The 25909-nt window shown below is 47.9% G+C and overlaps 1 protein-coding gene across 2 annotated transcripts in view; it reads right to left on the reverse strand.

Annotated features, from left to right (window-relative positions):
* Nucleotides 1–25909, reverse strand: part of VASH2 (vasohibin 2) — a 33321-nt gene that overhangs the window by 3543 nt on the left and 3869 nt on the right. The window contains exons 2-6 of one of the 2 annotated variants that reach the window (XM_082305964.1): nt 24381–24469; nt 21982–22038; nt 13137–13211; nt 3894–4275; nt 1868–1983 (exon numbers count right to left, since the gene is read on the reverse strand). In XM_082305964.1, the coding sequence (XP_082162090.1) occupies nt 1868–1983; nt 3894–4275; nt 13137–13211; nt 21982–22038; nt 24381–24469 (719 nt within the window). The remainder of the gene's footprint in view (nt 1–1867; nt 1984–3893; nt 4276–13136; nt 13212–21981; nt 22039–24380; nt 24470–25909) is intronic. The other variant, XM_082305965.1, reaches the window with a different exon arrangement.

Raw genomic sequence — 25909 nt, forward strand, 5'->3', positions numbered from 1 at the left:
CACCAGCGCCACTGCACAGAAGCATCATTTTGACATCAGGAACCCAGTTCTTCTCCCTGGCATCACTTTTCTAACAGACAGCAGCCTCTTGGGTCGGCTCAAGGGCCCTGAACCTGCCGAAAGCTCCTTCACTCCCCTTTTCCTTCCAAGTGTACCGGCCAGGCCTGCGAGGGGGCTGTGCAGGACCTGCGGGGCTGTCACGCAGCCACAAAGCACGTGCTGCAAGAGCTCCCACCCGCTCTGAAACACTTCAGCACCTTCCGCCAAAGCAGAGATGAAGGTCTTGTGTGCGGAGTCTGCTCTCGGTCTCCTGCTCTCCGCATCATGCTATAGCTGGGTCCTGAATCTTCTTACCATGGTGACCCAGGGTTTATTTTAGAATAACATATAATTCGCTCTAGATACAGAGCAACACAGCAGAACCACTGAGCAGGTAACAGGTCCCGAAGACATGGCAAGGCCACGAGTACTTCACTTGTCTTTCTGTCCTGGAAAAGCAAAGCTGCCAAGGAGGAACCAGCCACTGCAGAGCAGCCACATGCCCAGCAGCTTGCTCAGGAAACGAGCCCAACTGGCAAGTCTCCAAGCCCAGCGAGACTCACTCTTCTCTCCAGACATGCGTGATCCACTCCAGCAACCACAGAAGCACTATCAGAAACCCAAAGATGAAACCATCCCTCAAAGCAAATCTAGGAGGTGAAGAAGCCTGGAGTAGCTGAGCCCATTACAACTATAATTATCCATGCACTAAACAAGGTGCTCTCGGTGATGAAGCCCAAAGTACAGCATCGTGGACTGAGTGTGAATTCACATGTAAAAATAAAAGCCTGCTGTGAAATCATCTGCTGCTAAAGTATCTTGAAGTTATCTTTAGAAGGTTAGCCTAATGTCTTTGTTAGCTGCTTTAAAATAAATAAATAAGTGCTGAGACAGTAGTCTGGGAGCCTATTTAAAAAGCTATGATCATAAATATGTGGCTAATCTAGGTTACGTATAGGCTTTCACAGTTGTCAGCTTCCTGGCATGAAGCAGTAGAGCTAAAACTCAACTCTTCCACATCTAAGGTATGGGAGTCTGAATTGCTAGTGGCTGTAAAAGGCCTGCGATCTGGAAGCTCAGTTTTATCCATTTAGAGGTATCGCATTCACTTAGTCCATCCTTCTCCGCGCAGTTAAAGAAAAACTATTAGCTACAATGCATGAGGGAAGCGGTCTGGGATTTTTTTAAGCCGATTAAAACCAAAGAATACAATGCAAGTGATGTTTCTGCTTTGGCAAGAAAAGGTTTACTTTTTCACCATCCCTGTAAGTCAGACAATCCTCAGTGAAAACCATTCCATCAGAACAGCTCCATATGAAGGCTCATCACGGAGAATCCAATTTCTGTCTCAGTGACCATGACATCAGGGCACCCCGCCACCGCCAGCAGGTACATCCCCCTGTTTTTAATACCTATGTCTGAACACCCTTAAATGTGATCAAAGTACTTTCCCTCCTGTACAGGTCCCCTGCACGCCAGGCTAGGTTCATTTCTCCGGAAAGTGGACTGTATAAAGACTGAAAAAAGAAAAGGCAAAACCCACGCTTCCACTTTCACAGTCAGATATCCAACACCTCATAGAATTTAACCAAGCAAAGGCCACCAGGACCTCCAAGGACACCACACAGAGGGGCCATCGGGCAGCAGTAAGCACAGCAATGCCAGGACATCGGCAGCACTGGCGGCTTCTGGAGCTTCTCAGGCAACCAAGATACCTGGTGCGGTTTTCCTATATACGCCAGTGTGTGCATATAAGTTTTGTACAGCAAAATAATACATCATCACCTTTAACTTCTGACCCACCAGTGATGGCAGCAATAACACTCACGATTTGTCTCTTCTGCACACGCGTCTCTGAGGGCTGGCTTGCCTTCGGCGAGGGGACAATGACTTACCCCGTGATCTCTCTTTCATCGGAGAATGGGCACTTGAGGGTTTCAGAATCTGCGAGAGATGGGGGAGGGAAGAAAAAGGCGTTCAATAAAGGCAACGATTCACTGAAAATAAAAAATAAAAATAAAGGGCCTCATACAGTAGCAGGGACGGCACACAAAGAGCCTTCAGTCCCTTAGGGCTTATTCAAACCCTGCCCAGGTTAAGAGGAACCCAAAGCTGTTATCATGTGACAGCTGTTCAGGGGCCCCCTGCAAAAATTAGTTGGTGTCACCAATTCAGTTCCCAGCTAAATACTGAAAAAAAGGTCTCATCCGCAGCCTTCTTCAGAGCTGGCAACAGCAAGGAATAAGAAAAACAGCTTTGAGCCTCAGCTGAAGGAAACTCACACAGCCAAATCGCCCTCTCTGGTTTTCCTCTGCAAACAGAGGCGATCGCCTCCCAGGCTGGCAGTTGAACTCTGTGAGACAGCAGGACTTTTCAGTAGGTCTCCTGTCCATTCGCACACTTGCCCACATCCCCCAGGCCCTCCAACTTCAGAAGTCCGTCAGCATGGCACTCACACTCTGGGCTATTTTTAAGACTTCATCCTCCAAAGTCAGCCCCCTCACAACGGGAGCCCTCTGAATCAAGTGGCTCAAATTCTGATTTAACTCAAGGGAAGGGTCAGATTCAGCCTTCAAGGGTTCAAGGCTGTGGTCCTGGCCTTGAGGCACTTACAAGGGCTGGACCCAATGTCACAGCTCAGCACACACACAGAGCTGGTCCCCCTATCAAAAGCAAGTACTAAGTTCAGTAAGTCATCCACCCATACTCTTCAACTAGAGCCTGCTTCAGCTGTTTGCTCTCTAGATGGTATTAAAAGTGCATGAATAGAGAAGACGGAGGAAAAAAGCTTCATTACATCTGTGATCAAGCACATCTACTTAAGGTGACAGTATGGTACAAGATGGGCCTCAAAGACGCCTTGGCAGGGCAGGAGAGGTGGCAGCAGGACATAGGGGCTACGATGTCACTGGCAACACTCACCTCAAGGTCAGGGCAAGGGGGCAGGTGCCTCAGCCAAAAAGGCACGCGGCTGCTACGTAGGAGCCATTCCTCAGCAGGGCAGGGGACAGGAACCCAAAATAACTTGGATGCGATGCCACATGCCTGTCCACGAGAGCCAGCCCCATACTTAGCAACACACCTGCTCTGCTCCTGCCGCCAGCAGCAGGCTGGAAAGGCACCAAATCCCCTTCCACCATGACCACAACCAGCTCCTCGCCCACGCCAGCCCCGGAGGCACGGTCAGGGACACCCCTCATCCCCAAGGGCAGCCAAACCCTCCAGCGCCCTGGCAGCCTGCCCTGTCTCCCTGTCGTTTCCCTCCGGGTCTCTGTCCAACCAGCCAGTGGGGAAGCACCAGCCTGTCAGGGACTCGCTTTCCTCACCCTTCCCATGTAACCTACTCTGTGATTTAGCTGAGGGTGGTGGGCATCAGGTGGCGCAGGGCAAGCCCACCAGCGTGCCCTGCAAGGCGAAGCAGCCACTGACACGGCTGTCCCATGGCACCCCTTGCAGCTCAGATGCAAAGAGCAGAGATCCCTGCCTGCGACCAGGCCACCCACCCCACCAGCTCCAGCCCCAGGCACGCTCGTTGTTCTCAGCCACCTTCTTCTGGAGTTGGTGAGAAAAGCAAACTGGGCAATAGCTCCTTGATGGCCAGGGACAAGTATGGGTTCAAGTGTTTCCCAGGCTGAAGGGGAGATCTTTGAGCTAAAAAATAGATATAAGGGCTTGAAAACACACCAAACCCTGTGGGAGAACCACCGAGCCAGATGTAAGCACACCCCCAGCCCACCTGATACCGCCTTAATCTCAGGCCGGGGTCAGTCTGCTGACACGGAGCAAGACCAGCCTCTGCAGGATGGGACTAGGCACACCACCTCCAAGTCCACCGCCCATGCACACGGACCTACCTTCATCCTCATATCCCTGGCAAACTTCTCCAGCTCCTTCCTGACTTCTGTGCGCATCATTTTGGACACATTAAGGACCAGCTGTTTCCATTCGATGGGCTGAAAGCTGTGCGGCTCATGCGGGACATATAATCCGATTTTTACTTTTTTGACTGAATGCAAGTACTTTTTATAGGAGTCTTCAAATTCAAAGATGAGGTCACTCAGAGTTCGGTAAGTTAGAGGTTTGTCCATCAGATCTGATCGCCTGCTCATGCCCAGCGAGCCGTACCGGCCGTTGCAGTAAATCCCGAGCACCACATGATGAAAATAGTTCCCTGAGAAGTGGGTTTTAAAGCTGATGGGGAATCGTTCCACAGAGGGCTGCCCATTCGTTAAGTATCTGGTGTGCACTGTGTCAAGGCAACAACGGCACTGGGAAGGGAGTAAGCACGATTACACCTGTAATACTTCTTTAGCAGGTTTTTTAACTGCCAAGTCAAGTGCTTTCTTGCAAACACAAATTTATTCTTGCTGTGCCCCAGAAACAGTCAATGCTACCAAAGCCCATTTCACTGCTTGGAGAATACAATGCAATGGTTCAGGCAGGGAAGAGCCTGACTCTTAACCACACTTGGAGGGAAGGAAAAAAAAAAAAAAACACACCAAAAAAAAAACCCCACAAACACCACCACACACACACACCAGAAGAGAGACCACCCTCCCCGGATCTGTGGTAACTCCCCCATTTGATACCAACATCAAACCCCACGCTCCTAAAAGGGAACAGTGTTTCCCTCCATTTCATGCTGAAGCTTGGTACAACTCAGGTTATTGATCCTCATTTTCCCAAATCTTTCAACAGTACAAAAAATCTGAATGTATTCCTCTCCAGGGTGATAGTCTGCCTTTCTTTCTGTAAACCAGCCCTCGACATGGCCACTCCTCATACAAGAATTTTTGCATGTTACCCTTGTAATGCATTGCTGAGACAAAGTAAAGCTCCCGGGAGGATAATTAATTAGATAAGCACAGAGACACGGTCAGGACCAAACACCTTTTAAAAGCGAAACATGTCCCCCGAATCACTGGCTGGCCATTTCAAATGCACCACGTGCAGAGGCCAGAGCCAAGCTCCGTAACAGCGCAGTAGGTGATCTCAGAGGGAAACTACGTGCAGGTCCCAGGTTATCTCCTTGGGAGGCTGCTGGCCTGTGCCAGGGAGAGGAGAGACTGAGATTCCCTCACGCAAGCAGGTTTGCGTCAGTGCCTACGTTGCACGCGGCTCCCTGCTGCTAATCCCCGGACAGCTGAAACCCACCCTGGCTCCATGTGCTGACACCTGGCCCCTGGGACAGCAGGCGCCCTTCCCCTCTGCAGCTGAGACCCCCACCCATGCCTGGGGAATGGAGGAGGGATGACCAGAAAAGGATGCAGCAAGACACTCCAGCCTGGGGTTACTCCAGCCAGAGGCACCTGCTGTAACCCCAGAGGTAGACGCGGTCAAGGCGGTCAGTCAGGGCGGTGCGGCTACAAAATACACCGGCCAGGATAGTGTTAGGGCAACCTGAAGAATGTAAGAATGGGGTTGGTCCCCACTGGAGCTGAAGGAACGGGCTCACACCAGGGTCCTGCTCTGGAGATCTCCAGCATCCCCTCCTCCCCCTACCCCATGTCCAAAAAGGAGGTCTTTAACAGCTGTGAAACAAGAGCCACTGCACAGCTGAGATGCCCTGGGATGTTGCTGCAGTCTGCCTTCCTCCTCTGTCTGCATAGCACGGCTGCCTGACAGCTGCTGGGAAACTGAGAACACAAAACGCCTTTGTCCCAATACCGTAAAACACAATTCGGGCTCGGCTCTGGTTCTGCCCAGCCTGGCACCCCACCTCACCACCAGTGCAACTCCTCGGGATGCTGACTCCCCACCCGCACCCTGCATTTCACCTCTTCTCTCTACAGGGATGCAGGAAAAGCATCCAGAGGCTCTCATCTGTCTCTAAAGCATTTTGTCAAGGGGGTATTTCACCCACCTGACGCTTGTTGAATTTCACATATTCAAACTTTTGCCCTCCAGGTGAACACAGAAACCATCTAGTAGGAGATTCGTGAACTGCCCAGAATCTGAGGTCGAGAGCAAGGGGTTAAACCTCCGCACAAAAAAATGCAAGAAAAACATATCAGCAAAAACCTTTCAGAACAGCCACAGGGAAGCTTTTTGGTTCAATGTCAAACATATTTAATTGTGTTCAGTGCTAGATGTCATCGGCTTTAGTAGTCTGGAGAAAAAATTAGAGGGTATAGGAACAGACAGCACTACAGGCCCAGTTCCTGGTGCACTTCAGCATCTGCATGACAGCAAGCCTGGACAAGCGTGCAAAGCAGAGCGCAGACCTCCCTACAGCGCGCACAACCCCTCGCCCAGCCAAGGCTACGTGCGCCCACCTCTGCCCATCTGCTGCCCCACCTACCTCAAACGCGAGCACCCTGCAGCAAAGCTCACCCCGATACCAACTGCACCGACACAGAACAGAAATAGCTCTATCGCCTTCGGTGGTCTCACCAGATCGCTGTTGCATTAGGACTAGCTTCTCCAAGAAAAACCCCACATCGTCCGTAGAATTGAAGATTATAAATACACTGCAAGGTCAGAATGGGGTCCAGCGACATTATATCAACTGGAAAACTCAACCCACAGTCACCTCATTTAAAAGGTCACCTTGCTCCACGCCTTAAAAGGAGCATCCTGCATACATCAAAGTCACGTTACAATAATTTTTGTCCTACAGATTCTTGCAGAAGCCCATTGTATTTATCATTCTGTGTAACTGAAAAAGTAGTATCTTTTATTAACACCTATGAAGCTTTCAAACATCACCACTATTTTTCCCCCTCATTATGAAAGCGTTTTCTCTCTGCTCCCCAAGTGCCTTTCTATTAAGTCCACACAAAGCTTTGGTGGCCACCTGCCACACATACACACTTCTGCCACGAGGTCTCGGAGAAGTTGCAATTTAATCTCATTAAATACTAGGTAGGAGTAAAAGAATCTTTTGAGGACGGAAATTACCCACCATCAAATAACCCAGCAACAACCGCTGTGGAAATTAACCTTTAGGTACAGGTTGCTTCTGCTAAGTGACGAGTTAATGAGAGTCCCCACCCGAGATGAAATACACAGCAAATGGGCTGGAAAGGCACATCAGATCTTCCCCTCCATCCATGCATCATTATTATTTCTTTTCCTTTCTGCTCTGCCCAAGTAGAGCTGTATTGTGGCAAACAAAAGGCAATGACACAGCAATGCCGCAGCTGTAATCACACTTTTGAGCTGGGACTGTAACTGCAGGATGGAGAGTCAGGGAGTAAATTATGTGCTACAATAGAGAAGCAGCGCAGAGCAGGAGAGGGCAAAAGCAGCTGTAACGAAAGCTCGGTGGCCTCCCGATCCCAGGTCTTCGTGTCAATCAAAGCAGCAGAAAAACTGCACTGGAGGTGCTGATCTCCTTGGAGATCACACAAGAGGGACACTAATCTTCTAGCTGGCCACCTCTTGCCCCAATATCCCTCCTCTTCCCCCCACACCCAGTAACTGCACAAGGACAACACCTGGAGATCCACCAGGGTCTCACGGGAGTGGGTTGGTCTGGCATGTCCCAAGAGATTCCCAAACCCTGCCCACCCTGACTCTCAGCTCTTCTGCAGCCTCATACCAGGCCTTCAACCTCAATTTCTTTCACCCCGCAGAGACCCTAATGCCTGTCAGCCAGGGCTGCATGTATTAGGCAAATGATGAATTCTGCTTTCGTACCCCAGGGGGCTGATTTAGAAAGGCAGTGGGGCAAACAAGGAGTAGCATCCTTACTCAGTTCAGAAGAAAAGGGGGAACCAATTAAGGTGTTAGCCAAGTCAACCCCCTTAGTTTTAAAACTCTGGAGCAGAAAGCAGCTGGATGGGTTTTCTTTAAATCTGCACACTCACACAATGACTCAACCAATGCCCTTCTGTGATTTGTTTTGGTGGCTTTTTGGGGTTTTTTTTTTGTTGTTTGTTTGTTTTTTCTTCTACCTCCTGGTGAGCTCCAGTATCAAAAAAGTCCCACAAAGAAGCCCCAGCATCTTCCCCCCAAGTACAGACCCTTCCCTACACAGGTGCCCCCACTGCAGAGCAGAGAGCAGTTCCCAGCCAGAAGAGAAAACTTGAAGCTCTTCACCTTGCTTATTTACCAGCATCAATTTTTAGAAAAAAAAAAGTTCTCTCTTGCTTTTTTTTTTTTTTAATTATTAATAAATAATCAGAGCAGAATCTTTCCATGAGCCAGCACTGTGGCTCCAGTCTTTGAATATTTCTGGAAATCGGTCTTAGCAGCTGATAGCACCCTCTGGACAGCAGCTAGCTCTCCATGGCTAGGTGAGCTTGGGTTACTTGCCACCAGCAGTTTTCCCACCACTGCTAGGAACCGCAGCCAGCTGAAGAGGAGGCAAGGGGACACGCTGTGAGGACCTCAGCCCACCTGCATCTAAACTGGCTTCAACAGGAGTTTAGCTGGGGGGAGGGGGGGGTAAAACCTGGTGCCTTTGCCAAGCTGACAGGCAGTGACTGTGCAAGGGGTGCGCTAGCGGCAGGTGAGATGAGCACCATCCCTGCGCCGTGCCCCCTCCCTGCAGCACCAACAGGGACTCAGACCCGCAGAGACCCCCAGAGGCACGGGATGTGGGGAGACCCTCCTCCTCAGAGCCTGGAAGGTAAAAAGCCCAAACCCAAGTCGGTGCAGCAAGGCCCTGCAGAGCACACAGCAGCTTGAAACAAACCAAGACATTCTTCAGTTTCAGAGATAAGTGCCCACATCAATTGTTTGACCAGCCCAGCCTACCAACACTGATGGCCATTCAGGTCTAAGCACCCAGGTGTTGCTGATGGCCATGCAGGTCTAAGCACCCAGGTGTCCCAGCACCCAGACTGGCAAGTGCTTCTCCAGCTGCAGGAAGACCCAGCATCACACCTGACACCTTCTGGTGTCTCCACTACAAGTCCCACTCTGCCTTGCAAACCAAAGACAAAAAAGGGAAAGCCAGATGAACCTGATATTGAGCAAATGAGCGCCCATTGCACCACTTGTGCTAATCAATTTGTTATTTATTCAGTTGAAATTCTCCCTTATTGAACTCAGACAAGATGACATTGCAGCACTTCATGTCTTAAGAGCCCAGCAGGGGTGGTTTTTGCTTAAGTCTGGTCAAGATGAGCACAGAAAGACACAGGGTGTCTGGTTCCCTCCTCTCCTGCCACTCACAAGGGCTGGAAAAGTGTAAGCAGGCGCCCCAGCCATTGGAGCAGGCTGCGCGACAGGGCACGAGCAAGCTGGAGGGGATGACAGCAGGCTGAGAGGAGCAAGGAGGCAGCTTTATTTACGCTACCAATGCTGAAGGCACTAGCACAGAGTGAGGAGGTGGAGCAGAAGGAAAATAAACCTCATGCTTCAAAACCATCAGATAAGGCTTCAGTAAAAATGGAAGAGCTATTTTCCAACTGCTCGCAATGTCAGAGGGCCTCCAACCACCAGCAGTAAACACTCGGAGAAGTTTCCAACCACAGCCTGGAGTCAGACTGCATTTCCCACAGGCTGCACGAGTGCCAAGATCCCTGGTTTAGGATTGCTTATTGTGAGGCAGAGTACTACTGAGCCCACATCTGGATGTCATCTGCACAGGGAGCCCAGGTTCCCCCTGGCAACTCCAGTGCTCACAAAGGAATGGCTTGAGCAGCTGGCTCAGCCTCCCAAAGCAGGACTGCCAGGCCAGCATCGCTTGTTTTGTTCTCCAGTGCCTGACTGCAGTCTGAGCTGACTAGCTTAAGATTAGACCATGACAATGGAAGCGATTAAAACTTCTCTCCCAGCTCTATCCTGGCTACCAGAGGGGCTGCAGATATTCAGCAGGACCCTCCTTGCCCATATTTCAGTTAGCAAGTGGGTCGAGCTGTGGACAAGCATGCAGGAGGCAAAGAGAGGCACCGTGGGGACATCAATATCCTGCAATGACTGCGGCAGGAAACTCTCCCCCCTACTGAAAATGCTCGCTCCCAGCCCAGGGATGTACCTGCTACGCAGGAGGAGCAGGATGGGCCCAGGTCTCCAGCGGTGATAAACATCATCCACTGATTAAATGCGCAGAAGACATAGTGCAGAAGCTATTAAATCATTTCTCCCTCCTGAGGCATTTCTGCTCGCCTCTTCCTCGTTTAATGATATTATGGATAGGGGGAGGTCTAATACACTGCATGGGTCTGACCGTCACCTTGCGTGAACTGGGAGAAGCATACTGAAGGCAACGGGAGCGAGACACACACTGCGAGACTCCCTGAGGATGGATGCACCATGCCACTTCCCTCTCCCCCTCCAATATTTTGCTCTCCCCATTTTAATAAAGCGAATACAGCACAGATAAAATTCCCTTGGCACTTTTGGTTTACTATTCCCTTTCTTGAGCACAAGTAGTTTCGATCCTTGCTCAGAAAGGATGGGCTGAATGCACTATTACTCAGCTGATTTACAACCGAACTGAGAAATGCCCTGGGGAAGACAGCAGGAGGAATGCCTCTGGTTAGGCACTGACAAGCAGACCATGTAAGAAGAGAGATACGAAGCCAGTTCAGACAGCTACACAGAGAAGAAGAGCCATGCAGATTGCTGCAAAATAACACTGGCAGATCTGTATGAGCTTTCGGTCATTTCACAGCAGCTGCTCCCTTGGTCCGTGCAGACAGGGTAGCTCAGTATCCTAACTCATTGCCCTATAAAAACACTTCAAGATCTAGCATGAAGATAATTATGCAAAACTTAATTCTGCGCCAAGAGGGATTACAGAAGCATTTTATAAGAAGTCACATAGTAAAAGGCAATTGCACGAGCCAGCAAGTAGCTCAATTAAAATGACATCTTGCTAAGCTGCTCTGTGCAAGTCAGCCTTTGAATGAAGGCTCACACCGAGGGTCCGCCGTAGTGGGCTGTGCTCCTTTCGGTATCCAAGCAACACTGCAAAGCCTGCCAGCACACAAATTACAAGCAGTACCTTATTTCCAGAGACAGAGAAAGGAAACAGAGGTTAACACACACGCGCAGGGATGCTCAGCTCAGGCATACGTGAAGGGATTGGTTTGACACTCAGGAGACAGTAAGCGCATCTCTTATCTGGTAACCGCCTGACCTTGGAAAGCAAGTCGCAGCTGCTGGCCTCACCGCGTCTGCATCCAGAGGGCGATGCTGAAGATCAAAATCTCATGGCTGAGAAAAATCAACAAACTTCCCCACATGCTGTTACAAAGATGCCTCCCAAAAACCCACATGGTGCACAGGCAGCACAGCACCACGAGGTTCTGCAGGCTTCGTACCGGCCACTTTCAAGGCACACATATTCAGAGGGTCCATCCACTCAAGCAAAATACTTACATTTTGTATTGCGTGGGTCTTTTAAACTTTAACGCATCCGTTACTGGACCACCACCCCAGCAGATAGCCCCTGTTCTCACACAGGAGACCTCCACGGCAGTAAGTAGAAGCATAGGGAAGACAGGCCAGTCCCATACCCTCCCCTGCCCAAGCTTTCTCACAAGGTAATCTCAATTAAAAAAGGTTTCCATAAACATTTTTTTAAAGTAGCATCTAGACACAGAAAGATTCATCCAAATCTTAAAAGTCCAAAGAAACTTCAGATGACACCAAATAGTATACAACAGAGCTTTCAGCTATTTTGCTTTCCCCACCTCTCAAAAAGAAAAAAAAAAAATTGAACAAAAGTCAGGTTTGAGGCAAGCAGAAAAAAAACTTCTTTCCAAATGAAAATAAAATGGTCAAAACTTTCAGATCAGCAAGAATACTTTCAGGTTATCTTGGTCATCTGTATGCCACTAATCACCCTCTGCTCGTGTGGCATGTGGAATAATTGGTTTAGTGCTAGAAATACAGCACTAGAAACCACACTGGAGCTTATCAGCACTGCAGAGCAGCATCAACTCCACCTGGGGATTATTTCCCCCATCCCTTTGGGCCCCAGATAGTTTGGGACACAACCCTGACACAAGGGCAAGCACAACAGATCCACTGACATCATTTCTGTTTCTGGGAGGCCGTCGGTTTGAGTCTCTTGCTGACATCAAGCCCCCAGGACCCCCATGACCCCCATCCCTCTAGCTGCACACAGACCCTGCCAGCATTTGCAGGGGAAGCCCCGTCAGCCAGAGTCACCTTTCAGACTTGGACCTGAAGCCTGTCCCTGGCGCACGCAGAGCTGAGCACAGCCACGAGCAGCACCCGGTGCCCACCACAGACCTCCTAGCACAGCAGGGACTGCATCCAGCATCGAGTCTCTCACACTACACGTGACACTTGCTCAGCCCATGTCCCCTTGCCACCCCACAGTAGCCACCCCCTGTCATGAGCCAGCACCAGGCACTACCTGCCAGCCTCTGCCAGCTCCTTCTCCCACGAGAGGGGGCAGCAGCAGCAAGCAAAACGCCGCAGAGACATGCCAGAAGCTGGTTGCTTCAGCGTTTATTTTCGGTTGGGTTTTTGTTTTGTTTTAAATCAAATTTGATCAGTTGTGGTAAGACGTATCCGGCATACAATTATTTCTGTAACCCTGCCTTGTCCTTGTCTAGCATTTTAGGATGATGCAGGCTGATTTATCAGTAACAGCACAAAAGGATCAAGAAGCAAGTCAGTCTCTAAATGAAAATATTCTTATGGTTTTTTTCTGAGACTGAATAGGAAGCAAGCATTACATTAAGGAAAAGCTTAAATGTTTAACTATAATACACATTTCTGCACAAAGCACAGCTGTGGGCTGAGAGACAAAATCTAGCATAACTTTGCCATGTAAACATTAGACAAACATAGGACAGAACCTGTGTTCCTCAAGTGTTACCAAGCTCCAACAATAACTGGCAGAGAAACACTAACGAAGAAAACTGGGATTGTGTAAGACAGATACTTATTGGGGCACTTTGGGTCAGATCCTGACATTATGCAGATTACCAAGGCGTGAGGCAAAGTCAGCACGGCCGGAGCACACCACTTGTGAACTGGGCACATGGCATCCAAGCTCCTACCGACAAGCCTAAGCAATTCAGCAACTTGTTGATCAATACCACAGCAGTTCCCCGAGCTGCTGGCACTCACCTTTGGCTGTGACCATCTCAAACACCATGCGGGAAGGGCAATATATTAAATGGTGCTGCACTGGAAAAAGCCACAGGCTTGTGAAAGGATACATCCCCAGGATAACTGCTTCAAGGCATTTGATAGGTAAGGACTCCCTGGTCATTTCTTTTGCTGTCTCCATTAACCTAGGAGAGAAACAAAAAGGTTTTCAGTCCTTTCAGTTGGAGCAGTTGACAGGAATCAAAGGGTCCTCTTGTACACTGAGAGACAGGTGCCTCCAGTTCTTATCTCAGCAAGCACTGGTGAACTTGATTCTCCTCTTCAGTGACTTGCCAGAGCCCTGTTGACTTCTGGAGGACGACTGGGCGGGGGGGGGGGAAGTGTTTGGCATCCCAGTGCCTTCCAGCCTCTGAAGATGGGTTGGAGGAATGCAGTCCTCTGCCTCTCCAGCAACTCCACGAGCATCACTTCAGACTGTTAACACAAAGCCCTGCTAAGCTGCAAAAGCTGGCAATCATGCAAGGTCCCACAGCAGGACCAAGTTTAGCTTATTTTCAAAATAACCCTGGCTCTCCTCTGGAAAAAAAAAGGGAAGGGAGGATGGTTACATGATGGCTCCCTGAAAGCTACAAATACCTCCATGAGCCTATAGCTATCGGTGCAGACAAGAATCTAATGCCTTTTTTCCAAAGTCTGCTCTGCAGAAAGCTCTACCAACACAGACACTTCACATCACTGCAAGCTGAGCTATCATCCTGCTGCTGCTCCCTACCCTGTGTGGACTGGGAAAGTGGTAAAAAACAGATTTCCTGCAGGAGTGCAGCAAACTGTGCATGCCCAGGATCTTGCAAGTTCACAAAGTTTAGTTACAATATGGACTCTTATCTTTGGAGTAGAGTTACCTGACAGGGACAACACTGTGATGAGAAACAAGCAACCTAATCTCAGCTCAGCCGAGAAAGCTGTTGTGCCAGACTGACACCGCACCATCAACCAACTAGGTAGCCTATCCCCTCCCACAAGCAGATCCTGAAATCCTGAAGAGTTAAAAAAAAAATACTGGAAGAATATTAAAAAAGGCCAGAAGAGTCATATTCAATGACACACTGAAAAAAAAAAAGCTAAAAACCAAACCAAAGGATGACTTCTATTTTGAAGTCTTCTCTATCTGTATCTTTTCCCTGAGAAGAGCTTTGTAAACAGATCCCTACTCTAAGGAAACACAACATTAAATGATAAAAATATTTGTATTAGATAAGATAATGAAAATATGCATCTGAAACCATTAGAGTTTGTTCCTCCCACTTTCTAATTCACCCATCTCATGCACTTTAAACTTTGTATTGACGGCAAATGGCAATACAGCTTCCACCGCTATTACAGCCTGTCACAGCCATTCCATGTCCCATTTATCCAAGTTAGAAATTATCTTTTCATTTGTAAACAACCGCCCTTTACACTCTGCCTGCAGTACAGAAGACAAATTAGAGTTAGCCTGCCTCCTACGTGCTCACAATCGGCCACAGAAACCCCACTGCTAGAAGCAGGGAGCAGCTCCAGCAAGGGCATACAATGGGGCCCCTTCATCCCCCACAGTGGCTCCTCAGTGCTGGTTGCAGCAGTAGCCACTGCAAGGCCCCGTCTCCGTCCGGAAAAGTACTACATGCCGACGATGCATGGGAGGTACCCATGAACAAGACGATCCACTGAATTTCCCATCTTCTAACTCCATGGGAGGGTGGGGGGGGAAAAAAAAGGGCACAGCTGATTAAGAATGTTTATCAGAGGCAAGAAAAAGCTCAAGTTGTAAAGCTATTTAGCTTCAAGCCATTTAGTGTGGTGTATGCCTGGTTAACATGGTCCAAGGGACAGGGCCAGCATCTCCTCCTCAGGTCCACAGCTACACTGACCCCGCTGCCGGCAGGCAAACACAGTAACTGCACTGGAGCTGCATCGTCACCACGTGCAGCATCAGGTCTCCTAACACCTACTTTTATAAGCTCACTGCTGTCATGATTTCAAGGTATTGTCAGCATGGAGATAACATTAATGACTCCACAGCCAGGGAGGGAGTCTTCAAAGTAATTGGCCTAAATGAGCAGTCAAATTACTACCGACTTATCTGTCACAGCAACACTCACACTATTTAAATACTAAGTTGTATTTAACATGCACTTTGTTTGCAAGCCACATACGTGCTGGTTCTGAAGCACAGCTCTCCAGGATGCTATATGTTATTAAGACAGATTTAAACCTAACAGAAGAGGCATTTTGCTTGCTTAAAAACACGCTGCCTGCTACTGAACGGGTACCTCGGCTGCCCCTTCCGAGGCTAGCGGCAGCCCTCCCTTCCCTTGACATGGCATCATCAGACAGCTGGGCTCAGAAGGGACCCCGGGAAGCCCTCCTGTCCCACCCCTTGCTCAGAGCACCTGGGTCCAGGAGCTGCAGCAGGTGCTCAGTGGCCACCCAGGACCTGGCAGTTCAGACAGCCGTGGCCTCTGGACCGTGACAGTGATGAGGATCAGTGCAAGGGCAGCATCGGTCAAGAAGCAACACTGATGATCAGCAAACAGGCATCCATCTGCACCCACGGGGCAGGTCACGCCCTCGTACACACCCATCCCAGAGTCCTGGGGAATACTCTGCAAACAGTTTGCTTTGATTCCTCTGCATTTGCAACACAGACCACAGGGTTTATGCAGATGACCCAGTTCAATAACCACTGAGAGAGCCTTTCTTCCGCTCTTAACAAGCTTGAGATGAAGCATGGCCTTAAACCCTGTGTTTGCATTGGAAGCAAAGCCTTCAGAGAATCCCCAAGCCACCACTCTGTCCAAGGTAGCATAAGCCAAATCTAAATCACTCCTCACAGATAATTTTCCAACCTACTTTTAACTGGGTTCTCAAAGGCTTGGGAAGCCAACAGTTAATCTATCCTATACTTAACCTTACATCTAAGAAGGTCCCCTAATGTTTAAACTAAATCTTTCCTTTTTTGCAATTTAAATCGGAAGCTATTTCTGCCATCCACAGTGGGTATGGAGACCATTTATTATCTCTCCTCTTGCAACTGACATTTGTATCCACGATAGGCTGTAATCTACCCTCTCCTCTGTAAACATGAGAAAGCAGACAGATATATTTTTTTTCCTTTTCTTTTCAATCCCCCCTCTTCTCTCACCCCAAATCTTCCCTTAGGTCATGTTTTCTAGACATTGGGCAATCTTTGTTTTTCTCCTTTTGGATTCTCCTCAACTGACTCACATCTTATTGTCCTTCAGCTGAGCCCACCACACCAATACAAACAGACCAATTTCCTTCTGAATCCAACTTTCAGTATATTTTTGCTACCAAGCCAGTGTTTTTTTTAAGATCAGCTCCATCTGTGCAAAACTAGCCTTTCGTTCTCCATTGTGTATTCCCACAGCTGTCTATTCCCAAGTGCCTTCTCTGTATTTGCCCTTCCTCATATATCGCCTGCTTGTTCCAGCCCAGCTCTCTCTTACCCTTTGAGATCACTCTGAATCCCAATTCCACTTTACAAAGCCTTGTCACCTTGTCCAGCCTGGACCACAAAGCACATCTATTAGCAAACAATTAGCCTTATCCATACCATTAATGAAAAAAAAAAAAAAAAAAACAAAACATCGACCTGGGACAGAGATTGCATACCTCAACTGAGAAACTCTGCTAGGCAAGAGCAAGCTATTCGTTAAGTACCACTTTTTAAGTGCTGCTTTTCACCAGATTGGGCCTTGTCAAATCAGTTTCATTTAGACTTGAGGTCCCTCCCTTATCGGAGGCTGCCAAAAGCCATACTAAAGCAAAGAATTATCACAACCACAACTTCTCCCTGATTGACAAAAGCTCTTACACTCTCATAGAAGGAAATTATCAGAACGAAACCATGCCAAACTAAATTCATGTTGCCTATCACTTACCACCGTGTTATGTTCCAGACACTTGATTATTTGCCCTAGCATTTTTCCTGAAACTGCAGATAAACTCAAATAGTTCCTAGACTTACCTTTTCCCTTTTTTTTTTTTTTTTTTTTAAAGGCTGGTATCTTTGCCTTCCCCAGTTTCCAACAAGAGTAGCCATCCTCCCCACACCCTCTAACAGAAGTATTAATGGTGTGGAGGTTGTCAGTTCTCTAAGAAAGCATCCAGCTCATTTGAAAACAACTAATTACGAGTGCTCTTTGACTTGTCCTTTCCCTATTTTCTTTCACTCCTGAATTCTTACATGCTGTCTCAGATGCTAATCGTGACCAGAAAGGCTGCACCATTAAACTTGTGAATGAATATTTAAGGAAGGAGGGAAAGAATTAAAAACCAGCATCAAGCATTTAAATTCCCTACCTGAGCAGGGTTTGTTTCCAGGATTTTCTTTAAATCTTTCCAGTTATCTGAACAGACTCCACATACATGATACTCTAACGCAGTACTTTTCTATCTCATATCACAGTTAGCTGAGAACTAGCCCAAAGCCACCTCCTCCACAGAGCCCAGTGAGCATGGGGGCAGCCCATCTCTTCCAGCAACTTGGGGGAGACTGCTGCAGTCAAAAATAAGCATCATGCAGCTTCCCTCTTCGGGGCATTTACACCACTGTCTAAAAGTCTGCCAGGCAGATCTCTATTCCAGACCACAGTGAACATTCCTGCCTCTAACAAACAGGCTGCACGCTCCTCCCTCGAGGTCTAGTCCTCGGCAGATGATATTTCCTCGTAAATTGACTCGAGGTTTTTCTTCAATGTTTTCAGAAGCCCACCTGGATTATCTCCCTTGCTTTCTGCACTAAGAGAAGGCCCGTAGAGAAGACAGTTTTGCATCTTTTGGATGCTTTCTGTTTAAAATGGCAGTGACTGCAGTCATCTCAGAGGAGCCATGAATTCCTTTTGCTCCCAGATTTTTCACTAGGGCATCCGATCTCATAAACAGGTTAGAAAAAGCTTCAAACATTTCAGCATGCCCAAAATTGGAGGATCTCACCAGCTGGCTCCCCATCACGCTAGAATCACTTCAGAGATGACCATGCTTAGGAGGAGAGGTTATCCATTACCTTCACCAGAAAGACTCCTACAGACTTCAGTAAACTTTGAATTAGTGAGATCCTCCAGCACATTTTCCACTAAGTTCTCCTTCCCTAGGCCTCAGTACTTGCATGAGGTCCATAAAATCTCCCTCTCCCAAGTTTTTCTAAGGCTCCTGACTGTTTTATTCTTCCCAATGAAGCAAAGAGAGAAGTGAAAGGCACCAACAGGAGTAAAAGGAGATAAAACAGCAGAGCAGCTACTGCTCTCATGAATCTTCTCAAAACCAGTTTGTTTCAATGGCAAAAGCACTTCTAACCACATGCTGAACATAGTACCGTATCTGTAACATTCTTTCTTTGTGCCAGAGAAGCAGATGTTCAAATGCCTTCTGCAGTCTATTGTCTGGAAATGGTATGAGCCCATTTTTCTTTACAGCCCCATCAGGGTTCCTTAATAACATGGTGTGTTGAAACAGTATTATTTTCCACCCCCCCTTCCCTCGCTGTTATTTGGTTGCATCGCTCCCACGTGACTGCTTCTACCACGCTTTTATTGCGATTGATTACCCATTATATCTGCAGTCACTAAATGTCTCTCCATCTTCACAGAGCAGCTTCCGAGTTGTAATTTATCAAAGTCCCCAGAACCTACCCAAACATCACTTTTTGCTTCAGTTGTAGGTCCCACTGATCAGCTGGCACCTAACTGGAGGGAACAGCACAATACCGCACCTATCTACAACCTCCCCAGATACACTGTGGAGGACAAAGATATTCGTTCCTTATTGTGGCTCATGCCTGCATCCTAGAACAGAAGCTTGCAGAGGGCTTATTGCTCCTTGCAAAGCTAGTAATAAAAGTTTGTTGGCATTGAATGCAGTTACAGATATTACTACATATCTAGATACATTTTTTTTTTTCTAAAGCTCTTGCATGATCTAGGCTTTGGAGTTTTAAAGAATGACTATTTCAATTAACAGTGCCATTTTTTAATGAGAATGGTTGTGCCAACAAAAGCTGTAATGTAGGTTTTGCCAGCATAATCCTGTATGGGAAAAGGAAAATCAGCTCAATTGCCGTCTGAAACACTTGTATTGCATGCATACACACATCACACCTACCATGGATCAGTAAAGCTGAATTCCATGGGGTGCCCTTTACCTGCCTAGTATGAAAGGGTACATCACAAAACCTATGTAAGGGACACCATCCCAGGTCAGGATACCTTGTATACTGTATTAGCAAAGCACCCTTAACAGTGGATGTAGCTACACCTGTAAATCTGGGTTTTGTGTGAATACAGCAAAGTCAGGTCAGATAAGATGCATTTTCAGACACAGTTTGCCAGTACAACAGGAACAGCACACAGAGTTTGCAGGATCACATCTCTACCACCCCAACTCACACAGCTACGCCAACAGAAATCTAACATTTTCAAAAGTGTTATCTGTACTCTAGACAAATCCACAGGGTGTCTGGCAGTCTAGAAGCAAGTTGATAGCTAAGAGTGACTTTTTCTTAAGAGAGATTGCAAATACTGAATTATAGCAAGCCTGTATCCCTTAACATTATGAGTTCCCATAGATAATTTATACTCTTCTTCCTAAACACAGCCAGGCATTTTTATTTTCTCATGCATCACACCAATGCTGACAGTAAATCTCTATAATATCTAGTCCTCCCCCTCCATAATAGAAAAACTCATTAATATGCCCTAGCCGCTTTAGGACACTTTCACATGAATTTATGAATATTCAATTTCCATCTAGCACTCAGCTTCTTTGTGTCCAGCCACGGCTCTCTTGAAGAGAGGCTGCCAACAATCTCATAATACTTTCATTAGCTTTGAGCCCTCATATTATGAAATAAGCAATACGTTTAATATCAATAAATCACAGCTCTGGGAACAGCCTCAACTTCCAAGAGCCAGTGGCAATTAGAGGTGCTCAGCATCTTGCCCGATAAACTTGCAAATACAAACTCTGTCTTGCAGCAAGTGAGGCCTTTCACACCACGGAAACTTGCTCAGAGCAGCACTTGTCGCCTCAGCACAAGACGCCTGTTGTCGCCATGCTGGAAGCAGATTTCTTTTGAAGTGGAACACACCTCCCAGGAAAAAACTTGCAGGTGTGGGCGATTTTTCAGCTCTGATGAGAACTGGCCTGGCAGTAGGAGAAAAAAATCACCAAGGACAACTGCAAGAGAAGATATCCTCAACTGGTATGAATAGCCATGCACCCCAGATGAAGGAAAGGAAAGCCTTTAGGGACACCTCAACATTACGGGGCGATCCACAGGTTATTCCCCTTCTCAAAGTTGGGGAAATCAAGACAGGGCAAGTGCTCGAGCCCTGCTGCAGTACAACGGGATCTGAGCAACTAAGCGTGCTCCTAACAGCTCCACTACTCCTAGCACTCCCATCCATCAGGTCAAGGAGTACAGCAGCACAGGTCTCAGGACTTCACACTGTGCAAGTCCAGCATACACCAGGTGCAGGCAACTGTGCCTGGCAAGCTGGCAGCAGCTGCCCGGAGGGGTTCGACCATTTCCAGGGGCACTCTCCTTAACTCTGCAGAAGTCCTGCCACCACATACCAAGTTACTCACAGAAGTCCTAGCAGCAACAGGACAAGGAGAAAAGTCAGACACAAGTCCCCAAGCAAACACTAAGGCAGGTAAATAGAGGAAATGGCACCACTTATGAGAGGATTCAAAGCCACGGGTGCATCTCCAGCTGTGAGCACTATATTGGTTCCCTTCCAGGAAAGGGTACCGTCCTCGTAAGCCAGGCTTTCACCCAGCCCAGGAGGACGCCAACCTTTCAAGTGGCGAGTGCTGAGCACAATTCATTTTCATCCTCCACTTGCTTGGAAAAAAGTAATGGGACAAATTTAAAAACGAGTGACCAGCCTGAAAATTGGTTTAAGCTTCTGTAAACCCATCTATCATTCAAGGCGCAAGACTTCTTCTAAACTAGTTCCACCAGTGCAGTGAACATTACACAGAGAAAGGAAGTGGGAAAGATTGCTGTCAGCAAGATGAAAACCTGAAGTGCAGAGCTGCGATGGGAACTGGAATTTACAGTGACGGACCATTAATGACAGAGAGCTGGGGAGAGCTAGAGACAGGCCAGTCTACAGGAGTAATTATATTCTGCTTATCCAAATTTCACCCTAAAATAAAAGCATAATGTTGTCAACATCACTTCCTGCCCTAACCTTCTCATTTACTGGGTCCTGTTAAAGAGCTGTCCTAAGGATGATGCAGTTCTTACATGCAAGGGATCCCAGCTCTCTGTTGCCAGGCTCCCTGAGCATATGTTCATACTTGTATTGCACAACTCATCGCCAACCAGCACATGAATCCACCACATGCAAGGAATGGCAAGATGAACAACAATGGGAGAAGCAAGACCATGACTTAAACGGTCCGTTGTGATCCTCCAGGGGAAAGGACTGCGCCTGTGACGACGTCAAAATTCCTGCAGCGTTTTGCGCAGTGGATCTCTTCCTACCATCAGCAAAGGGCATTACAGTGCAACCAGAATATCAGGACTTACATAGTTTCCATAAAATCAGCCCAACCCTCCCAACCCAACACCAACAAGTGAAAACTGCGAGTCTTCCCCACCCTGTGCATTCAGCTTTGGCCTGCAGCTATGCAGCTCTCACGCGGCCGCTGAGCAAGACCAGCCCTTCCACTCATTGGCTCTCAATGGGTCTATTTGCCACCTGGCAGCAAGCTGGGACCCTCCTTGCAAAGGCCACAACATACACAGTTTTGGCCCTGCCACAGGAGCTGCGGCACAGAGCAGACAGCCCTCCCATGCCATGGTGCTACAGTGCATAAATGCCTTAAGTGATCAGCTGGCATGATGTGGGACAAGGGCACTAGACCAATTCCAGAGGCACTTACCCACTTAGAGGTCTGGCTTTTCTGATCTCGAAGAACTGTGTTCCCGTGTGATTGTATCTGAATGTTGTCTGTTAAAGGAAAGTAACTTAACAGTCAAATAATAAAATAACAACGCTCAAGAGGTGAATTTCAGTTCTGATTTCCTGTTGAAACATAACACAAAAAGCCATTGACTCACAACAGAGATGAAATCCTGGCATGTGAAATAAAGCAATTTTTTCACTAATCTTTTTATATGACATATTAACCAGCATTACGTGGAGAGTCAAGCAAAAAGGTTGTTTGTCTAAAACGACACTTAAATTTGACATTTGAGGGTTATGAATTCACTTTTCCTCTAGGTCCCACTCACTAGTAGGTTAAAAGTTTGAAAAAAGTCTCCCATTTGGGCAAGAGAAAGCTTTTATAGTCTAGCCAAATCAATCAACATCATTCATGGTTTGAAAGAACTTATTTCCTTTGTAAGTTTTTAACTCAGTCAGCCACATAGCTCACATATGACCTGTAAACCAAAAGCATGGCAGATGCATCCATTTACAACCAGGAAATATAAATCATTCTCTAAAAAATACAGTGCACTTGAAATGGAAATAACCAGCTAAGTACAACTCAAGAACATTGGTTAACACTATGAGCATAGGACAAAAGTTCATCACAAAGGATGCCAGCAGACAGTCACCCATCAACCAAGCCTCAGCACCACTTGCCTAGGAGCGCAAGCTACCATGCAGCAGCAGCATCACCAAAAGCAGCCTCTTCCCTGCTCCTTGAGCACAGCTGTTCAAGCGGTAATGCAGTAAATCAGAGCAGGAAACCGATCTGTCCAGTAAAACCAAAAAAACCCCAACAACAACGTCACACCATCCACTTACTTTTGCTAGGTTATTTTTCCAGTTGAATCTGCTCCCCAGCCTAGTTCCCAACATGGCCACGAGAACATTCATGCCAGCAAAACTGTGGTGGTGATACCAGGGCAGAAACAGTTGACCCCATGGAGGCAGAGAGTACCTTGTGAGGCATAAATAGCACAGCTGCTGGCTGTATAACCATGGTCTAAATAAAAACTCCAGCTCGCACCAGGATGCTCTGAACTGACTTCAGTCAGAGTTCAGAGTTCTCCGGAAACAAGGCTTTGCTTCCCTCCTGCCTTCAAAACCTAATTCATGAGGCCTTTTCAGAGCGCTCTGAACAAAGCATGCAGCCACTTTTAGCCCACAAAAGAAGCCGAGACCCTGTTCCCCAGCCCACGTTGAAGCTTTTCTGAACACAGATCCAAACCCCGTGCCTAAGGTCTGCTCCTGCTACGTAGCAGGGTACAGGATTTCAAGACCACTGGGGGGGAAAAAAAGAAAGAATATAATTTTTGGAGCTCTGTGTGACATGGTCTCCTTTCCAGCACAACCCCACTAAGCAGCGACCCTCTCGTCCTGCCCAAGTGGCCAACATGCAGAAAAGAAATGTGCCATCCCCCCACAGAGCAGGCAGGCCCCAGCCTCCCTCCCCACGGCAGCTGCTGCGGCTCCAAGCCCTGCTGCCGCCTTGATCCCAGCCGCTGGTCCCCAGCAGGCTAACCGCACCTGCTATTTTTGGATGCTCTTCCAGCTGCCATCCATATCCTTTCTTAATCCTTACCAGGACTTTACATTCATTCCTCATCCCCACTGCTTCCCCCCACACACGCATGTACACACACAAAAAGCGAGAGTTTAGAAAAAAGGAAAACAGAGAGAAGAGCAGCATCTGGACCAGCAACCGTCTCCTCCGACATTATCTGTCAGCAATGGAAACGGTCAGGTATTAGGTGTGGGGCAGTGACAGGGAGCCTGGATAGATGCATACATCTCTCATGAGCCCCCCAAGCAAGGCGGGACATCTGGAAGGGGAGATTCCTTTGGTCAGTTCCTGTGCCACAGTCAAGCCTGCCCACCTTGGAGTCAGGACAGCTGCTTGTGCCCCCCACCCCAATGACAAGCACCCCTGCAAGCTGAGCACGTAGGCAGTCCTCAGAGAGCCTGCAGGGGCTGCCAGGGCAGAGGGAGAAAGGGTTTGCCGCAACACTAGCTCTCCCTTAGCCGCTTTATGACGGGATGCCATATTATTTCTCCAGGCATCACAATCTGATCATAATATCCTCATAAACGAACTTCAAACTAAGCATTTCTACTCCCACCATCACTTCAGTTAAATTCTTCAGTATCATTTAAAGTTAATTACATATCCCAGAGGATTGCTGTGACAAGCTCAGTGCTGCAGGTGCTATCACAAATCCTTAGAGGCGTCCTTTCACCCCTGAATGATCCCAAGCCCTCACGACCAGCTAGCGCTTCGGTAAACCCCTGTTAACTCATGCCAGGCACAAGCCAGCCTTCTCTCTGGAGACACACACTGGAGAAGGATACTGCAGCATCTTCATGTAGGTCTGTATTGCCTGGAGCCATTCTGGGATCGACATGGAGAGCTTGTAGTTTGGCACTGGCGGCACTGAGGGCTGGACACAAAATAGAAAAGATAAAGAGGTTAGACAGTTACCACTCCCTGTGGAGCAGATAAGTGATTTACTTGGGCAGCGGCATGTGCTTAGTACAACGCAACACGGCAGCACAGATGGCTTGAATCCCACATGAACTCAAGCATCAGGCAAAGTCATCCCGCTGATAACAGGGGCTGCCTGTGCACCAGAGCCAGCTCCATCTCTGCCGGCGTGGAGAGGCCAGGGCAGGCCCCCGTCACAGCAGGCTGCTCGTCCCAGCCACCAGTGTCCCTCAGACACCACCCTATGTGGACAGGCAGCCCAGCACAGAAGGCAAACACTTTCCATTTTCTACTTCTAGCACAGGGCAGTTTGGATGAGCAGAGTCCTAGCGCTGGCTCTGCTGTCCTTCCTCCCACAAGAAGCCATTTCAAGTCTAATTTTTGGTTTCCTCTACCATTAGAGAAAGATAAAAGGAGACAAGGATCCCAGGCTGCATAATTTCCCATCTGCTGCATGTCAGCAGCACACTTGCTGGGCAGGGAGCGCATGGTACCTAGAAGACCACCTGGGACCCAGATATTTAATGATATTAAGACACTTAAAGATATAGACTGGCACCGTAATGGGATTTTTCCAAAATCCCATAAGACATCTGCTTGTGCCTAAGCACTTTAAGAAGCCGGGCCCTCAACCCATATTTAATCCCCACAGCTACGCGGCTCCTGAGCCTGAAACCATGCAGGAAAGGGGCAGGGCCCTGTCCCAAGTCCCCTTATTTTAAGAGTGAGACTGCAAAATACGGGGCAGCAGATGTTAAAGTGGGCAGAGTGGCTAAAAGAAGTCAGTACAATTCTCACAAATGTAGTGGAGGAAACAGTTTATTTAACTATTAATGCAGACCCAAATTCAGGAACCAACAACTTGGGCAGCTGCGACGCCAGGCGCAAAGGAAAGCGTGCGGCGTCCGCGGGCTCGTGACATCGCTACAATAGTTTGAAGATCATGAAGTGAGATATCGCTGTTCTAAATACACTTCAAGTCAGCGATTATAGATAAGAAAAGAAAGTTCAGGCAGTACAGGGCTATTTCTGCCACACAGACTTTCCTCTCCTGTTCCCACCTCCACTAAGATGGAGGGATTGCGTGTTTGCTTTCAGAGAGCAAGCACCGATAATCCCAAGACGACCAAAACCCAGCATTTACTACACGTAGCTAGTTACTACAGTCAAATAGTAAATACATCTTGGAGAAGGGAAAAAACCCAAAATAGAGACTCCTACATTACTGGCACACAGAAACGTATTTTAAGCAGCAAGGAGACAGATGGCCAGGCCTGCAGCACGCTGCCGCCATCCCCAGCGCCACATGGGAGACAGCCACGCACACACGCGTTTCTTCTCCATAAGAGTGGGAGTTACGAGCAAGGTTCTTAATCACAATCACAAACGCTTCTTA

Source organism: Platalea leucorodia, assembly GCF_965183815.1.
Source record: "Platalea leucorodia genome assembly, chromosome: 3".
In the NCBI taxonomy this organism is placed as follows: Eukaryota; Metazoa; Chordata; class Aves; order Pelecaniformes; family Threskiornithidae; genus Platalea; species Platalea leucorodia.